General features: G+C 40.1%; 1 protein-coding gene across 2 annotated transcripts in view; it reads right to left on the bottom strand.

The window, feature by feature from the left end:
• Positions 1–3601: 3601 nt before the first annotated feature.
• The window catches only part of ANXA3 (annexin A3), a 52942-nt gene continuing 39534 nt past the window's right edge, over positions 3602–17009 (bottom strand). For both annotated transcript variants that reach the window (XM_053922670.1, XM_024579228.4), the window contains exons 11-13: positions 14957–15015; positions 12837–12959; positions 3602–6091 (exon numbers count right to left, since the gene is read on the bottom strand). In XM_053922670.1, the coding sequence (XP_053778645.1) occupies positions 6032–6091; positions 12837–12959; positions 14957–15015 (242 nt within the window). In that variant the 3' untranslated portion in view covers positions 3602–6031. The remainder of the gene's footprint in view (positions 6092–12836; positions 12960–14956; positions 15016–17009) is intronic.

The following is a 17009-nucleotide window of genomic DNA, read 5'->3' as shown; positions in this document are numbered from 1 at the left end:
CTAAAGTAAGCATCATTTACTCATTCTGCACGTGTTTATTGAAACCTACGGTCTGCCGTTTGCTAGGCAAGACTAAGTCAATGCTATGACCATTAACTAGCTTTGATTGAGTTATATTCTTCACAGGCTTTATTTCATTTGCTCTTCACAACTTTTTAAGGTAAGAGCCATTATTATCGGGTAAATTGAGGTGCAAATAAGTCAAGTAGTTGTCAGAAACTTCTATAATAGGTAGTGAAGCCAGGATTTAGACCCAGTTTGATTGGCCTTAAAACCAGTGCTTTAAAAACAAAGTAAAATTGTAGAAATGAGAGGTTATCGATAAGACACGAAAGAGGGAAATGGAAGGAAGGAAGGAAGGATACACAGAAGAAAGTCCAAATTACACGACTTAGAAATTTCCTTTAATATGCCCTCACAAATAGGCTGGAGAATCCCCTATTCATTGTCTTTGTCATTTTTGGATCTCCTAATGGATAGACCAAACATCCCATTGCTCTGGAATGAGGTGCACAAATCTCCTGCCTTTGCAGTTCACCTCCCGGAGTCCAGGAGTCTTTCCAGCTTGCTAATTTTCTCCGCCTTCACAGTCTTCAGGGGCTAACGTTAGTGTGTAAAGAGATGGCTTCCATGTACTCACTTGGGTGATCCATGGAAAAGTTACCACACATTTCATCTAAGTGCAGATGGTCCAGGGAATTATGAGAAATAAAAGGATTAAATGAAGTGACCCATATGTTCTATTAAGAAGGATTTTACGGCAACAGTAAGATGCCTAGACCATAACAAACATTCTATAGACAATATAATGAAGAGTTTTGTCAAACAGTTTATGTTTGGCCCAGTTATTCTGAAGCAGTAAGTAGGTTTTTGTCTTTGGGACACAAAGTCATGGGGTCCACTTTGAACTTCACCTGCCACCTTGTGGAAATTAGAGGCAATAAAGAAACATGCACCTTGAATAATATACTGTAATAATATGATCTAAGCCAGTAATTTTCAACCTTTTCCATTTCATGGGACATATAAACTAACTCCTAAAATTCCAGGACACACCAAAAATATATATCTGACCAAAAAATAGGTATTGTTTTGATTCATTCATACCAGGCAGCTATTGTTAGGTTGGCTGTCGTGTGTGTGTGTGTGTGTGTGTGTGTGTGTGTGATAGAGAGAAGGAGATAAACATCAATTCCTTGTTCCACTACACCCATTGGCTGATTCTTGCATGTGCCCCCAATTGGGGATCCAATCTGCAACCCTGGTACATTGGGATGATGCTCCAATCAACTGAGCTACCCAGCCAGGGTGGCTGTTGTCATTTTTTTATTTGAAAACCTAAGGAAAAAGAGGTCAGTGCCCTTGACTAAATAAGTTAGGTATTGCATGTTTTAAAAATTCTTTAAAAAAATAAAAGTGAGCCTTAGTTGGTGTGGCTCTCCTTACAAGAGCCTGGTACAATGGGCAGGAAAGGCCTACCACAGCACTTTACAAATCCTTATTCCTAAAAGTGATTGTGTCCCTACTAGAATAGGGAAGTGGGCTGGAAATTTAGCGACATGTAACATATACACCAACTTTCACAATGGTTTAGTGGCTGTCCCTTTATGTGACAAGATTCACAGTGTATTCCTGAGAAAGGAAGCACGTGAGGTAATTGTGCCTGGCCCAGAACTTCTAAAGCCCTTTTAATTTCCTAAGTGAAGAGAGCACTGTGATCACCTTTTGTCCTGCATCTGGTTTGAGCTGATGAGGGGGGCTCCTGGATGCCTCCTGGATGCCGGTTGCTCATTGAAAAGAACAAGCTGTGATTAGAAACTTGGAATTTTCAGCCCCACCCTTCATTCTCTTGAGAAGGGAAAGGGCTGAAAATGGAATTAATGATTGCTTATACTTATATGATGAAGCTTCCATAAAAATCCCAATAATAAAATGCGGGGTTCAGACAGCTTGCAGGCTGGCAAACACATGGAGGTGCGGGGAGAGTGGTGTACCGGACAGGGCACGGACGCTTTGTGCCTCTTCCACATGCCTTGCCCTGCACATCTCTTCCATCTGGATGTTCATCTATATCCTTTATTACATTCTTTTATGATAAACTGGCCAACACCCTGAGTTCTGTGAGCCAACACACCAAATTATTGACCCAAGGAGAGTTGTTGCCATCTGTGATCTACCCAGTTGGCCAGAAGCACAGTAACAACCTGGACTTGTGAGTGGTGTCTGGAGATGGGAGGGCAGTCTTGTCGGACTGGGCCCTTGACCTGTGGGATCTGGTGCTGTCCCCAGGTAGACAGCCTCAGACGGAGATAACTTGTGGGACATTCAGCTGGTGTCAGAGCATTGCTTGTAGGTGTGGGGAACCCTTTTCCCACACACATTGAAAACTGGTGATCAGCGCCCATTACAGAGAAAAACCAGGTTCGTCCTAGTTTTGTGTACTGACTGTGGGTGACGGCTGCTACTTCTGTGGCCACAGTCAGGCACCACAGCTTCAAAGAAGCACAAGGGGTAGGGAGTTAGATGAAACTATGTTTTCCCAACTTCCTTCAGGGCAATTCTGTGGTCTCCTAGAAGTTATAGCTATGACCTACACAATGAAATGACATATAGGGTCAAAAAAAACCAAAACACATGACATGCAATGATATGAGTACCATTTAGCAAAATAAGTGATAAAAGAGGTCCCAGAAATGACATATGACACAATGCTCACTTAATAAAGAAAAAAAATTAAATAAAAAACTATATAAAAGTAAAGCAAGGGGACAATGAACAAGTTTGGGACAGTGGTTACATCAAATGGAGAAATGGAGGAAGAAAACAATGTGGTTGGTAATAGGTTCTTGTCAAAGTCTTATTGGAGGGTGGTTTCAGAAGCACTTATTACAGCCCTGGCCAGGTGGCTTGGTGGTGTGGAGTATAGTCCCATTCACCAAAAGGTTGCAGGTTTGATCCCCAGACGGGGCACATAACTAGGTTGGGAGTTCAATCCCTGGTCAGAGTGTGCATGGGAGGCAATTGATCTATGTTTCTCTTTCACATTGATGTTTCTCTCTTTCTCTCAAAAAATAAATCAATAAAACATATCCTTGGGTGAGGATTTTTAAAAAGAGCTTATTACATTATAGAAATAAATACATAGAAGAATGAATGGGAACCCGGGAGGGAGGAAGGGAGGAAAAGAAGAATTTGGGAGAACTCTAGTGCAGCAAACCATTTCTCTAGAGGAAACGAGAACAGTTCATATAAGAATCCAAACCAGGTAGATCTCTTCTCCATGACTTTGGAGAATGTGGTCAAGAGTAAAATCCAGTAATGCCATTTCAGGAGTTTAACTAAGGAGAACATATATTTGTTTGAACTTGTTGCTTCTCCAGAAGTCCTAACATTCTGACCAGCTTTACAAAATATTTCTCTCCATGGTGATGGGTAGCTTCGATAAAGTAATGTATATGTAAGTAAAATTTCTGAACTCTTCTCCAAGGCTGCCCATAGTGCAATAATTTTAGCTCCTTTTCCCAGGTTTGGGAAGCTGAAACTCAGGTATATTTACAAATGTTTAAATAGCCACTCCAAATTCACCTATATAACTCAAATGTATGGAAAGAAGAGAACTTCCTTTATTCAACAAAGATTTATTAAGTGCTTTTTATGGGCTAAGCACATTCTAAGCATAAGGATACTGCAGTGAATACAACAGACAAGACTCCACGTGTTCATACAGCTTCTATTCTATGTTTGAAAAGAACGGTGGCCCTGGGGTGGGATACATTTTAAGGCAAAACAGTGATTAAGATCCTGGACACTGAAATTGGGCTGTGGGGGCTTAAATTTGGGCTCCTCCAATGGGCACTAATTTCTCCAAGCCTCCGTGCCTGTATCTGTGAGTTTGTGCCGATGTCATAAAGCTCCTTGAGGATTAACGATTAACACACACTACACCGTTTAACATGGTGCTGGACATTTAGTAAGTACTCAAGTATTAGCGGTGAGTCATTGCTTGGTGAGTAATTCACCAAGTTACTCAAGTGAAAATCATAGGGGCAAACCTGACACCTGACTACTCTGATTACCTTGTTCTATCAATCTTATCTCCTAAATATTTCCTAAGTGTGTGTATTGCTCCCACTTGGGTCTCCCTTGTCATTATCTTAGTGCAGACTGACACTTCTGGTCTTGATCATAGAACTAACTTGCCAAGTAGGTTTCCTGCCTGTGGCTTTCCTCTCCTATACATTCCTCCCCCTTGATCAAATATTTGAGCACATTATTTCTGATATATCCTCCTGGAATGCTTCTTCCATGACTGTCCCCTGCTTATAAACTGTTTAGAGTTTCATAAGCTGGCCCCTGCCTATCACTGGTCACTTCTTTTGTATTCTAAGCGTCCGTCACACTAACTTTCGGGTAGAGTTGGTACCCATCATACTAGGTCACAACTCGGTGACTTTGCAAGTGTTCTTACCCATATGGGGACCTTCTCCTCCTCTTTTTAACTGGTGGGGTTTTTAACCTTTAGTAGGCTGAATTCTTCACCCCACCTCCCTACTGCTCCTGTCTTTTATACAATGTCATTTCCCAGAATGCACAGTACACACTGTATTGTGTTTATCTGCTTACATGTCTTTCTCAGATCTTAGGCTCTTCATCAAAAGCAAATGAGTCTCAGTGCCTTTGGTGGATCCAATAGTTACTTAGCACAGGGCTTGGCACGTGGTGGGTGAACTGATAAAGAATGGTCTCGATATAATTTGTGATCATTTTGATGGTACTTGGTAGTAATAATGTCAACATGGTAACTGAACTATTACTTTATCCAGGCACAGGGCTAAGTGCACACAGGCATCATCTCACTTACTTTTTAACAAAAGCTATGAGAAAGACAGGTGCTGTAATTATCCTCATATATAGATGAGGAAACTTTGCTTCATCAGGCTTAGTAGTTGCCAGGGTCATATAGCTTGTAAATGGTAGGGCAGGAAGTCAAAACCAGGGGTGCATTTTGGTGCAAAGGATGCTAACTCCCTATCCTTTATGCCTCTATGCACGTTGGCAATTCCAGAGCAAGAAATAATTTCTCTATCTTTCTACAAGTTCTCAGGAGTGCGCACCAGGGGAATGCATTGGTTAAAAGCTCCAAACCCACACATCACTGTTTCTACTTCTTACACATCTATAATTTCTTTTGTAGTCCAGACTAATAACGCTTACTGGAATTTTTTACCTCACATATTTCATATCAGTCAGGATATTTCACGGTAGATCCCTTTCGAAAGTAACATGAGGGATTTTTTTAAATGCTTAGTTTTGCAAGCTTATTTTAGAGCAAGAGGAAACCTTATAGACTTGATTCTAAATATGCATTCTGGGAAAGCAGTCTTTAGCATAAAACAACCACAATTCACGCTTACCATTCAGACAGGAAGTGGTTAGATTAATACTTCAGCAGATGTTTTCCGAGGGCTAAAATAACCTGTCACGCACTGCCATGCCTGTGGCCTGATCACGATGAAGCAGGGCAGGCAGGGGTACATACACCTTCACTTTCATTCCTTTTCTGAAAGGTGAACGTGATCAATAAGGTAACAGATGGATTGCAGCAGCAACAGCTTTTGTAACAAAAACGTGTTGTAAAATATTATTAGTTGCCAGCACCAGGTACCAGCAATGTTGGTAGACACTAGAAACAGACAATTTAACAAAGGCAACGATTTTATTGCTCTGCTTTTGTATTTAATGTTTTAGAACGGTACAAAGATTCTCACTTCCTAAGCTGAACTATAATCTGGGCAGTATTAGGAGATCCTTCACCTCATTTTACATGTTCATTTATGAACTGCTACATTATGATGAGAAGCTCTAAAATAATCACATTGTTGTTGTTAAGAAACAAAGAAAATCTCTTTTAGGAAAAACAAGTGGCTCTTTATACTTGATTGTACTTCTAAATACTGTGAGAAAGAAGGAAGCAGGGCTGGTGGGCAAGGCCGTTGTGGAGCAGGCAACCCTTGGAGATGACGTCCTTGACTCAGTCCTCTCCGCCACAGAGCTTCAAGAGTGTGATTCCATAGTCTCCAGAAGTATCCGACTGCAAAGAGCAGGAGCAATGGAGAGAAGGACAGATACAGCATAAATAATGAGGAAACCACAAATGAATCAAACCCTGCAGCACCAGGGGATTCCCTGGGGTGCAAGGCTCATGACCTGCACTGTTTAGTAAAATGCACCTGTAATCCCATCCTTCATTCATACCTGAGTGTACTTACCTCCCAGCTTAACATGTTCTTTACAATATATGTTTAAATGCTTCCTGATATACTGCCATTCAATTTCAATTTGAGTTTACTAAAATAAGATTTCATCAATACATAATATTAACAAAACTTTTTAACTAATAGTTTTTTAATAATCTATATTATTTATCAAACACTTGCTCTTCTAAGAGTTACTTATTTTAACAGTGAATTATTTTATTTTTAATTAATTTATCTCCTAGAAGAACTCTAAGCAGTAGGTACTGTACACACCTCCATTTGTCACATGATAAGTAAGATGAGAGAGGTTAGGAACCTTGGGCGAGTCTACAGAGAGAGTAAGTGACAGGAGTAGGACTCAAATCCGATCTCCCAGCCCTCACCACCACACTATCCTTAAGGAAGTGAAATGGACCACATCCCCAGAGTGTACGTCTCCATTCCTTTCCCCTGGACTACCTAAAAGAGATATTGGTTCAGAAAAGATACCTTGTAAGACTGAGGCTTAAAGTACTAAGATGCTATGTTTACTACGCAAAGAGGTAAAAATGTTTGCATAAGCCTCAGAAGTAAAACTTGACTTTTAACCTAAATTGCCTAAGAAGTTCCCATTATTTCTTATTTTATTCAAGGCAATTCAAATAGCAAGCATTTCTTGTCACTTAAGTTTCACATTGGGGTAAATATTGAGGGAGTGGTAATGTAAAGGCAGCAATGAAGAAGGGTCATTTAGAAAAGAAGTGAAGGATTATTTTCATAAGACACAACACGCATTCATAAACATTCCTTTGTTTTATGCAGAGTTTAGTTCTTCCTCTATTGGTTTCCCGAAGCCTTGCTCTGCCATACATAGTAACTTCTCACACTAATGGCAAATCGACACTGTTAAAACAGCTCCCTCTAGTCACCAAAGCTGTAAAAATTATTAGGGGTTCTATCAGTTCATTGAGAAAATACATCCGTAGTTTAGCACGCAGCTATATTTAAAATTCTGATCCATTGTAGAGACTAAACAAATATTCATCCTTTTCTCCTACCTTTATGCCCTATTCCTTCTAGTAAAAGAGCTATTCTATTTATATGGCATTTTAGAAATTTTACCACAAGAAAGTTCCTGTAATTTCAAAACCTTTGAACATAATTCATGCTTTCCTAATTAGGCCATATTAATGGTTCTTAGGAAACTAACTAAATGTTCCTGCTGGCTGGCCTGTTTTTAACAGTGGTTCTGTCTTCTCCCAATGTCCATCCTATCTTTTGTCCTTTACATTTAATCCTGCTTCCCAATTACTTCTCTGTGGTGTTTTTAAGTTATTCTTTCTTTCCATTCCGACAACAAATCTACCCTAGGCTCTCATCTCTTGTCACTAGTTTCCTTGACTATAGATTCATCAATCCCTTTCTCCAAGTTGTTCATTCTTACTGTTTTGTCAATCTAGTTCAATCACCACCATATCGTTCAAGCAAGTAGCCCTTACTTTTCCTGGGAATCCTGGCTTTTCCTTCCTTCCTCTCTGGCATCTCCACCTTTGTCTTCTTGGCAGGCTTATCCTCTACTGTCCAGCCATTAACTATTTATTAGTAATGCTTAAATCTCAGTTCTCAGCTTTCTCCTTTTCTCAGTCTGTATTTTCCCCCTGAGGATTTTCATCCATGTCCGAGGATTCAATAACATAACTGACTCTGAAAACTTATCTCCTACCATTAGCTACCTACTCAGCATCTCCACTCACATGTCAAAGACATATCAAACTCAACACATGCACTTTCTCCTCCAACCCCAGAAAAGAAAAAACAGACCAAAAAACAAACAAACAAAACACCTAAAACCTGACCCTCAAGCAGGGAATGGGTACGATTACTGTTTCTCAAATTGGAAATCTGGGAGTCACCCTTGCTACTCACACCAAATGTCGTTACTTTTTATTGTATTTTTTTCCATTACCATTTAGCCCCCTTGTAACCCCTCTCTTTGCCACAATCACCACTCTGTTGTCCATGTCCGTGAGTCTTAACTTTAACTCCTAAATATCTTTTGAGTCTGCTCTTTCCTCTCTTTGTACTGCCAGTAGCTTTGCTTACTACTTTGCACTACTCTAATACAACTAATATATAACATCACCCCATATTCTTCTACCTTCCATCTAATTCATTCCCCAGTCTCAGAGACCTTTTCAAAATATACTTCTAATTATGACACTATGTGCTTAAAACTAAAATCCTTCCATGGCTTCCCATCACTCTTAAGCTAAAGACAAAATCTTTAAACATTGTTGAAAAGGTCCTGTTTGACCTGATCCCCCTAACCTCATTTTTCATTATTTCTCCACCACCAGAAGGGCTTCCCACTTGCAATTCCTCGTTAGAATGCTCTACTTTCTCCCGATGCCCACGACCTTTGCCTCGTGCTGTCTACTCACTTTCAGGTTTGAATCACAAGTTCCTTATGGAAGCCTTTCCTATAGGTCAAATCCTCCTAGTATATGATCTTACAGCATAATTATTTCTTTCCTTTATATTTAATATAGCTGTACAAAAAATTTTACATTTGTTTGTAATTCTGTAAGGATAGGAAACTTTTTCTTTGCTTATAATTATAACCCCAAGCGAGGCACATAATTTTCATTCAGTAAATATTTTTAATTGAATAAATGAAAAGCAAATTCCATGATCTCAGAGCTGTCTTTCAACTGCATTCATCTTGCCATTTGGAATTTATTTTTCAATACTCCTCAAGGTAGACCTTCTAGTCAATCAAGTGACTTACTACTTTTTTCCCTCCTACTTCTCACCATGTTTCTAGAGCATTCACCTTTGAGGCCCCACTGACCAGCACAGCACCTGGTCCACAGGAGGCACTCGACACACGCCAATTAACCTGATAGGCAGGCTCAAACCCATTTCCCTAAGAAAATATTCCCTATCTAACCCCAGACTTCTTTTACTCTCATTTCCTATATTACTATGCTCTGTACCCTACAATCTAGTATTTAATTATATGTTGTTTCATATTATCTTTTAATTATTTTATTTATCCCCACCTTACTTCACATAGATTATAAGTAGAAGGTGACTACTATGTTTTCCCTTAAAAAGCCTGGAATTGTGCTATTTGTTAAATAGGTACTCAATTTGTTGATCAAGGGAAATCTACCAAAAATGCAATTTCATACAAATTTTCTATTAATGTCTTATTAATTAATAAGAGATACACATTTTTCACCTACATCTTTCTCTCCTTTTCCCCACAATCATCACTGAGAAAGATGTTAATGAGAAATGTCTAAACAGCAGGCAGAAGACGAAGACAGGGCCAAAGGCCTGGATGCCATTGTAGGGTTCAGAATGAGCCACCCCAAGATGTGCCTCTGCACTATGCAGATTATTTTACACGAAAGGCAACAGAGACCCTGTGGCTCAAAAGAAACTTCTGCCCTCCCCGCCTAACTACGAGAATGAGGGGCCCTGCCCATAGGAAGAGATTATTAGAGATAACCTTTTTTGGCCTAACTGTAGCGCAGGGCAAACTACAAATTACTGAGCATCTGCTCTTCTTACCATTCTGCAGCGACGGTCTGAAGCCCCAAGGCATCTTACCTCGTCTAAGACGAGGAGGTAGGTCATATAGGCCTCATTTCACCTTTCTGTCCCTGAGCCTCTCATGTACATGAGGCTTCTTCTCATTCTCTCATGTAAGTGAGGTTCCCATGCATGTGTACGCAATTAAATTTGGTTGTTTCTCTCATTAATCTGTGTCATATAGATTTATTTACTGGACTAGGTAAAAGAAACTTGAAGGGGAAAGTTTCTTCCTCCCCCACAATATACAAAATGGAATTCTAGCTCCCAAATTCAAAATTTGGATCATCTGAAAGGATCTTATTCATCAGTAGTAAAAATGTAATGATATTACTTAATAATGTACCTTTAGGTGAGAGAAATGAATAAACCCCATATAATTTTAAATTACAAATTGAACTCTTCAGCATGGATTTTTCTCTTCTGTCAAGATACCCATAGTTTAGATATTTCCTAATACAATAAGCCTCAATTACCCAGACCATTGGGGAAGGGAGAGCTATTGATTAATTTAATTTTCTGGTTTGCTGAGGGTGAACTGAAAGCCTCTTTAGGTTTCAATTTTATTACTGACAATCTTTATAAAAGGTACATGTCTACTTTTCTGCCGTAGTAAGAACAATATGGTTAATGTTATTGAATCTTCCTGTGTTGATTGAAACTGTTGTAATGTGTCAGGATCGATTCAAATTGCATTGCGTGTGAGCAGTTGATGGAATCTGTGGTAAGCCCCAGGCACAGTCTGGGAGCTGCCTTTTTGAGTAAGTTCCTGATTCCAACTTAGACATGCATCTTTTTCTGCGAAGGTTTGGTACCAAAACAAAAGCTCTGGCTGGGGAAAAAAGGGTGGGGGGATTTTGGTTTATGAATCTAGCTGACTGAGTGATGTTCACTCACTCATCCATTGTAAAACCATTTCTGGAGCCTGAGGCAGAGAAGTTCTCAAAACGCCTGCCCAAATGCCCAGGCCAACTTATGTGCTTGGTCAAGGGTGGCTATTGTGGGCAGGGCCACCTCAAAGGCTGGACCATGGGCTTCAGCTGTTCCTGGTGACACAAGAATGAAGACTTAAAAGAAGAGTCCCAGGTGGCCAAGGATGAATGTTGCTTCCTGCACATGGTGGAACTCCAGCCTCGTAGGGGCCTGAAGAGGTCGGTGCCCAGGATCAGAATCCACGCAGTGCCTAAAATGTCCCTAGAGCTGGGGCCCAGGTGTCTGGACAGCTCAGCCTCTACCCTCAGCTCTGGACCATCGGTGCTCAGAGCAAACATGTCCTTCTCCCAGAATACGTTTGTCCTCCAGCCCCACTTCCGAGCTCGGGTCTCGGTGGCTCTACACTGATTTCGTTCCACTTGTCTTCCCCTCTGGGCCTAATGCTCCCCAAAGCTGACTTTCTCCAAACAGCAGTAGGGTATCTATGGGCCCGAGGCATAGGAAGACCTGCAGAACATCTGTGAGGCCATCCCCGGACTCCATCTTTTCACCAAGCCAGTGGCTCTGGAGGCTGGGACAATCTGACAGCTCACTCGATGACCGGGGCTCCCAATTTATTTCAGGGACCCAGCTCGGACTAACACTCTAGATTTATTACTCACTGGCTGGAGACCTGCATGGCATCGGGGAGGCCAGACAGAAAATGATCTTCAAGGGGGCTAGCCCCTTAGTTCATCATTTCCAAGCTGTTGTATTCTTATTGGGACTATGACTTTTGAACCATTAGCTTCAAGGATGGAGGCCTCTTATACAAGTCTTTCTTTCTTATTAATTCTAATAATTTGCATTTGTTTGGGGTTTCTATATATATAATATCAACTGAGATCTGAAAACAATGAAAACTGGTTTTATTCTTTAACATTGAAAGGAAGTTCTGTACCACACTTGTGGAAGATTCTCATCTAGATTGATAGACTGTGAGAAATCAATATTTTTAACTCAAGAAACTATAAAAAATGATATATTCAATTTGATGGCAGATGGTATGGAAAAACATCTCCAGCCATGTCAAAGGAAAAATAACAAACTAGGAAAAATATTTACAATTCATAAAAAATAAGTGAAACTAACTTATGTAAAATTGACCCCCCAAAATTCAAATCACAAATTTCAATAGAATAATGGGCAAAGAATTTTAAAAAAATTACCAAAAAAGAAATGCAAATGGAATTTAAAACTTAAAAATATGTTCAGCCTCACTCATATTAAGAAAAATATACATTAACATTACACTGAGATACAATTTCTCACCTATCAGATTTAAAAAACCCAAAGCTTGAAACCCTCCCCTGTGCCAAAGCTATGGAGAAACGAGGACTCATATGTTCTTCATGGAAGTGCAGATGGAAGCCAATTGGTAATATTTATTAAATTACAAATATATTTATATCTGTCTCAGTAATCCTACCCACTTCTGAGATTTTATGTCAGAAATAAACTCCGCTCGAATTTACGGCACAGATACACTTGGACCTTATGAAATTGTGTATGCATATTGCAGCCCTGTTGGTGATAGCAAGAGTGGGAACATCTGTTGATGTGACGGGTATAAATAAACAAATAATGGAATGATACGCAGCTATTTAAAAGAATGAGAAAGCTTCCGACATAATGACATGAAAAGAACTCCAGACTGCAGAACCATGCTATCGTTTGTGTGAAACAAAGAGGAAATTTAAAACAGGTATTTTTCTTTCCTGTCATTTTCATAAAGAAACACTGCAATAGAAAAATAGGTAAACAACTTGCATATGCAATTCACAAAAGAAAAATTAGTGGCTGCTAAACTGAAAAAAAAAATTAAGTTGAGTATCTATCAAGTGCCTGAGATTCTAGAGCTGAAAAACAGTCTCTATTATGAAGGGCTGTTTTGCTATTACTACACATTTGCACACTGACAAGGAGAGAAATCTAAGTCACACATCTCCTTGTTCTAAGGATTACAAGAGAAAGAGAATGGGGAGAGAAAGGCAAAATGTATTTTGCTATTTTTAAAAGGAGACTTACTTGAATTGCTGAATACAACGAATAGCCACAACGCTTCTTAAACTCTGCTCGAATGTCCAAAAGATCAATTTCTGATCTGGAAACCATTATTCGGTTCAGAGTAAACTCATCAGTCCCAGCGCCCTGTTAAGAAATGGAGGTGTCCACGGCACACATCTCGTCAGTCACAAAGCAGCTTATAGACCTATATTTACAAGAAATAAATGATGCTGCACAAAATAGTCAACCAGCGACTGCACTTCACTCGTTTATCATTAACCTCATCATTCATTTATTCAAGAAATATTTATTGAGAACTTACTCTGTGCCAGTACCATGCCAAGTGCTGATAACAGAGCTGGGATACCCCTGTTAATCTTCCAATTTTGTAAAGGATACAGGCAAGAATAAAACAAGCCATTACAATATAATGTGACATATAGGAAATATTGGGTACTTATGGGCACATATGTTAGGGGAGCCTAAAATAGATTAAGGATTAGGAAAGGTCTGTCTGAGAAAGTGGTATTTAGGCCAAGGCCCAAAGAATCAGTCAGAGGAAGGGATGGGGTTCATAGAGAGAGGAAAAAACGTTCCAGTGGAGAAACTAGCAGGGGTGAAGGTATAGGACAAGAAAGAACGCCACATTCAAGGACACATAAACAATGAGGGGGAAGAGCAAGAGATGTGCCTGGAAAGGCAGGACCTTGTAAACCATGAAATGAAATTCCAGCTGGATCCCAAGAGTGAAGAATTACTGCGACATGAGAGCGTGACCACGAGAGCACTGGGTACGTGCTGGGAGTAGGACTGGGAGCTTTGGATTCATCCAGAGGTGATTACATTAACAGAAAAAAAGAGAGGAAGATGGCCTGGCCTGGAGAAAGGGCAGTACAGATGGAGAAAACGGGTTGATTTAAGAGACGCTTATAAAGGCAGATGACAAAACTTGATGTATCATTTGAAGAGAATGAAGGAGGGGGAGAAGGGGTGTAAAATTTCTGAGCACTTAAGTGGCTAGTGACACAATTCATTTATTCAGCAAATGCTTACTGAGCATGTACCATGTGCCAGGCATCATTCCATGCATATGGTAGTCAACAACAGACTATACTTCTATCCTAAGGCAGTTTACATTCTAATAAATAGAGATGGTCAGTGAAGAACATTAACAAATTGTTTGAATAAAGAATAATGAGAACTATGGAATGGGGTGTGACTAAAAGGGACCGATGAACCTGAATAGTCAGAGAAGACTTCTCTCAGGAGGTGTCGCTGAGTAGAGCCCTGACAGATGAGGGGGAGCTAATCATAGGTAGATCTGGAGGAGGTACATTTCGGGCAGAGAGGACAACGAAGGCAAAGACTCTGACGTGGAAGAGACGTGCCATAGTTAGGGAACAGAAAGACTGAAGTGGCTGTGGCACAGAGAACAAGGATGGGGAGCAATGGCATAACTTCTGACACTGGGCAGGGGCAGATCCTGTTGCAGCTGCCCCCTGAGATGACTGAACACAGGATGGGGACCAGGCTTGGGGTGCGAGGTGAGGCAGAGAGAGGGAAATGATATGTTCACTTGGGATGTAACTTAGAAGGTGCATGTGGACTTCCACAGGAAATGTCCAGTAAAGAAACTGAAGTGAGCATCTTCCGTGTGCCAGGACCAGTGCTAGGGTCTGAGGATATACAAGTGATACAACAAAAACAAAAACAAAAACCAAACCCAACAAAACCTCCTCTACTCATGGAGTTCACCATCTATCTAGCAGTGGCAACAGATAAGAAAACATAAGGTTTCTGTATCATGAAAGGCTGCTGGCTCAGTCTGGTTTATTTTAAGTAAGGCAGCTCGAGAGGCCGCTGGACCTAATGGGTCAAGTTTGAGGTCTGGAGTTCTAAAACAGGTTCTGCCGCCTACACTTACTGCCAACCTGGGGTAAATAACTTAGTCAGCGCTTCACGGTATCTCTAGTGACCAGGACACTCACTATCTAAATCCACGAGACAAATTAGTAGAGAAATTAGCTGAGAAAGAGAACTCACCAAAGTGGACAGCAAGTAAAAAACTCCATTCATATGAGCAATAGTTTTACATTCTCATTGAGGGAAGCTAAGAACATGTATGAAATTTCCAGACCAACCTTCAAAGCTTGATGCAGTCTTTCAGCTAAAAAGGCAGGCGTGTTCCTTGCACAATGAACTGTATAAAAAGTAAAGTATGTTCACTGTCATTTAAAAGAAACTGAGTTGATTTACAGTAAAATGTTTTGTAAAAAGATTCTTTGGGTAACCATATCCATTCTATCTCAACCCCCCTCAACTACTGGCTTCCATTTAAAATGAAAGAATGAATTCTTAACTTGAATTTCAAAGTCCTATGACGTATTTGCATAACATTTTAGCACAGTAATTATCTTTAGCCATGGGGAAAATAAAATTACCTGCCAAAGAAACTCCCACATCACATGACTCATCTCCAGCTCCCAGACACACCACCACCTACGCTCCCACGGATAACTCCCGAGGGTGTGCCACGGCTGTGGCTGCGTTGCTAACATCTTTGACTACTGACGAACGACTTGGGTCTAAGGACAGCAGAGATGTTGCTCCAAAGAATTCATTAGGTAAGAAGGGGCCTGGAGTTCAATTTAAAACCAGTTTTTCAAGTGGAAGATTTTCTCTTAAGTGGCTGTATTAGAATTTATAGGCTGGTTAGAGTAATTATATTAGAACCACTGCCTGGAATCTAAACTCAGTTACCCCCCAAAAAAAACCCCTGTCATTTTTCAATTCTTTATTTTGAAATAACAGATAAAGCAGAAGTAAAACAAAAAAAGTAAATTGGCAAAAACATGAGCAAATTATCTTTTAAATAAAGTGAAGATCATCAGAAATAGAAAAGTCTGCAGAGAGCAAATCTATTTATTGCAACACAACTACTTTTATAATCTTAAATCTCCTCTGCAGACAGGAATCTGCCAAAAGTGAATACATTTTATAATGAATTTTGGAGATCAGAGCAAGAATAAGTAGCTTTCTCAGTGCCTCATAAGCCCTAGCGAGGAAGGCGAAGGCCTTCCGTTTGTGTAATTGACTTAAGGGAAACAGAGGGGGAAATGTATTAGGAACTTCAACATGAAATCTTGGACAATGTGATAACAGTGTTAGATGTGAAGTTGTCTGAGAATAAACCAACCATTTGGATCGGTTTTACCTACTTTTTCTCAAATTCATATTAAGCAAGTCTTACTACTTTGATCAAAAATTATTATGCCTACTTTTATCCTATTAAGTTTTTCAATCATGTCTCTCCCCCTAAATTAAATCCTTCTAGAATTATTCCCTGATCCCTCATCCCCCATAATCCTTTAGCTTGTCCTCTGCTTTATGTTCTTAACCACCAGGTTTGTTCTTCACGTCCTAAAATTTGGGGAAGCTGTGTTACACATAGGGGTAGGAGATTTGTTTTCCCCATTGAAATGAGTTTCTCCATTGAAAGTAGGGAAACTCAGGGAAATGTCTGAAACTCAGGGTGTCCATTACCATTAATTACAATGACCAAGAGTCCACAGTTGCCCATTTCCTACCCTCTGTGTTGGGTGGAGCAAACTTTGGTCAGCCCTGACTCCTCCCCCCAGAAGCTCCCTGCCTTAGCCAGGACTAAAGCACAGAGCTGCCCTCTTATCAGCTTATCCTGAGAATCAGGTGACAGAGCAAAACACATTTCCTCTCAACCCCCAACGATGATGCCCCTTGCTTATCCAACTCGCCCTTAAAAGTGTTTTCTGTTTGATTTTGAGACTCCTGCACATTTCTGAGGAGAAAGCATCCTCCCTATTGCAATAGTCTTTTTGAATAAAGCCTCTCCTCATGAAACTCTGGATTTGACAGCCAGAAATGTTCTGTTATGCATTTGTAAGGTGATACAGCTCAGATGGTTTTTCATATTAAAACTATGTGTCGACATACTATATCAGACTCCTTATATACGAAATATTTACAATAGGCAGACCTATCAACATAGAAAGTAAATCAGTGGATAAGGGATTGCGGGGGTGACTGCTAGTGGGTACAGGGTTTCTTTGGGGGCTGATGAAAATATCCTAAAATGAGATTGTGGTGATGGCTGCATAGCTCGGTAACTATACTAAAAAGCACTGAATTTCTACGCTTTGAATGGGTGAATTTAATGGT

The sequence above is a fragment of the Desmodus rotundus genome, chromosome 4 (assembly GCF_022682495.2).
Source record: "Desmodus rotundus isolate HL8 chromosome 4, HLdesRot8A.1, whole genome shotgun sequence".
NCBI classification, from domain to species: Eukaryota; Metazoa; Chordata; class Mammalia; order Chiroptera; family Phyllostomidae; genus Desmodus; species Desmodus rotundus.
The sequence above is the reverse complement of the archived record's forward strand: the minus strand, read 5'-3'. Positions and strand labels throughout refer to the sequence as shown.